Genomic DNA, 1,030 nt, shown 5'->3' on the forward strand with positions numbered 1-1,030 from the left:
GGAATGCTGAAAACCTAGTACTCACCCATTTGGAAGCAGGGAGGAGGAGGAAGGATGGAGGGGAGGAAAGGAAGGATAAAGTTTTCATCAGCTGTAATCAGCACTTTTTTCATGCACTATATCTTAATGTATGTTAGAATCTCCTCTGTAATGGAACAATACCGTGGCTGTCGTAACCAGTAACACTCTCAAGAGCACTTGACTCCCAAGTCATCCAGGTGCTTTTGACAATGTTACCCTGGGTTGCTATAGGAACCCCAACAGTTTTCCCATCTGACTTCTCCATTAACACTGGGATTTATATTTAATTTGTTTCCCTTTTCCTCAGCAAGAAGAGGCGAGGAGCAAGTGCCCATGCAGGGGGAGGAGATGCTCCTCAGTGGGTGTCTCCTGGCCATGTCAAAACCAGCACCAGGAACCAGTCGGTTGTGCCAAGATGCTGCTGGAGTGACAGTGCAAGCAAACCCTGACCTGCTGCAGGTGGGGAAGGGCACAGCTCCACTGCACTGTCAGGAACCACCTGGGATGGTGTTCAGGATGGCTTTATTACAGGGCTAGCCCATGGTCCCATGCCAGCCTGTCTCCCCTTGCCTTCCTGCAGGGAGCAAGGCCGAGGGGCTCATGGGCTGAGCATCCCACGCAGCTCCTGGACAGAGGTGACAGGCAGGGAGCAGGTGAAGTTGCTGCAGAGATAGGCAGTGGCTTTCCCATCCTTCCTCTCCAGGGATGCAAAGAAAGGCAACTGGCGGTAGAGGAACCCAGCGCTGTCTCCATCTGCAAGCATCAGCACCTGTGGAGAACGAGCTGTGAGAGCCAGCACCAGCCAGCTGGTCCTTCCCTCCACACAGACATGCCAAGAGCTGGCAGTGTCCCCCCATGGGACAGGGAGCCAAGGGGACCCCTGCCAGCCCTCTGTCAGGGTCCCACAGTGGCCATGTCCCCACTGCGCCTGTGCTGGAGGGAGCACGATGGAGATGTGGCAGCTTTGCCTCCTTGTCCGCTCTGGACACTTGGCAGATGGGATGAAGCA

At 54.9% G+C, this 1,030-nt stretch overlaps 1 protein-coding gene across 1 annotated transcript in view; it reads right to left on the reverse strand.

Annotated features, from left to right (window-relative positions):
* Positions 1-333: 333 nt before the first annotated feature.
* SPATA20 (spermatogenesis associated 20) overlaps positions 334-1,030 on the reverse strand; it is a 9,790-nt gene continuing 9,093 nt past the window's right edge. The window contains exon 16 of the mRNA XM_009069215.1: positions 334-790. Within this exon, the coding sequence (XP_009067463.1) occupies positions 620-790 (171 nt within the window). The 3' untranslated portion in view covers positions 334-619. The remainder of the gene's footprint in view (positions 791-1,030) is intronic.

The sequence above is a fragment of the Acanthisitta chloris genome, unplaced genomic scaffold, assembly GCF_000695815.1.
Source record: "Acanthisitta chloris isolate BGI_N310 unplaced genomic scaffold, ASM69581v1 scaffold17282, whole genome shotgun sequence".
Taxonomy (NCBI): Eukaryota; Metazoa; Chordata; class Aves; order Passeriformes; family Acanthisittidae; genus Acanthisitta; species Acanthisitta chloris.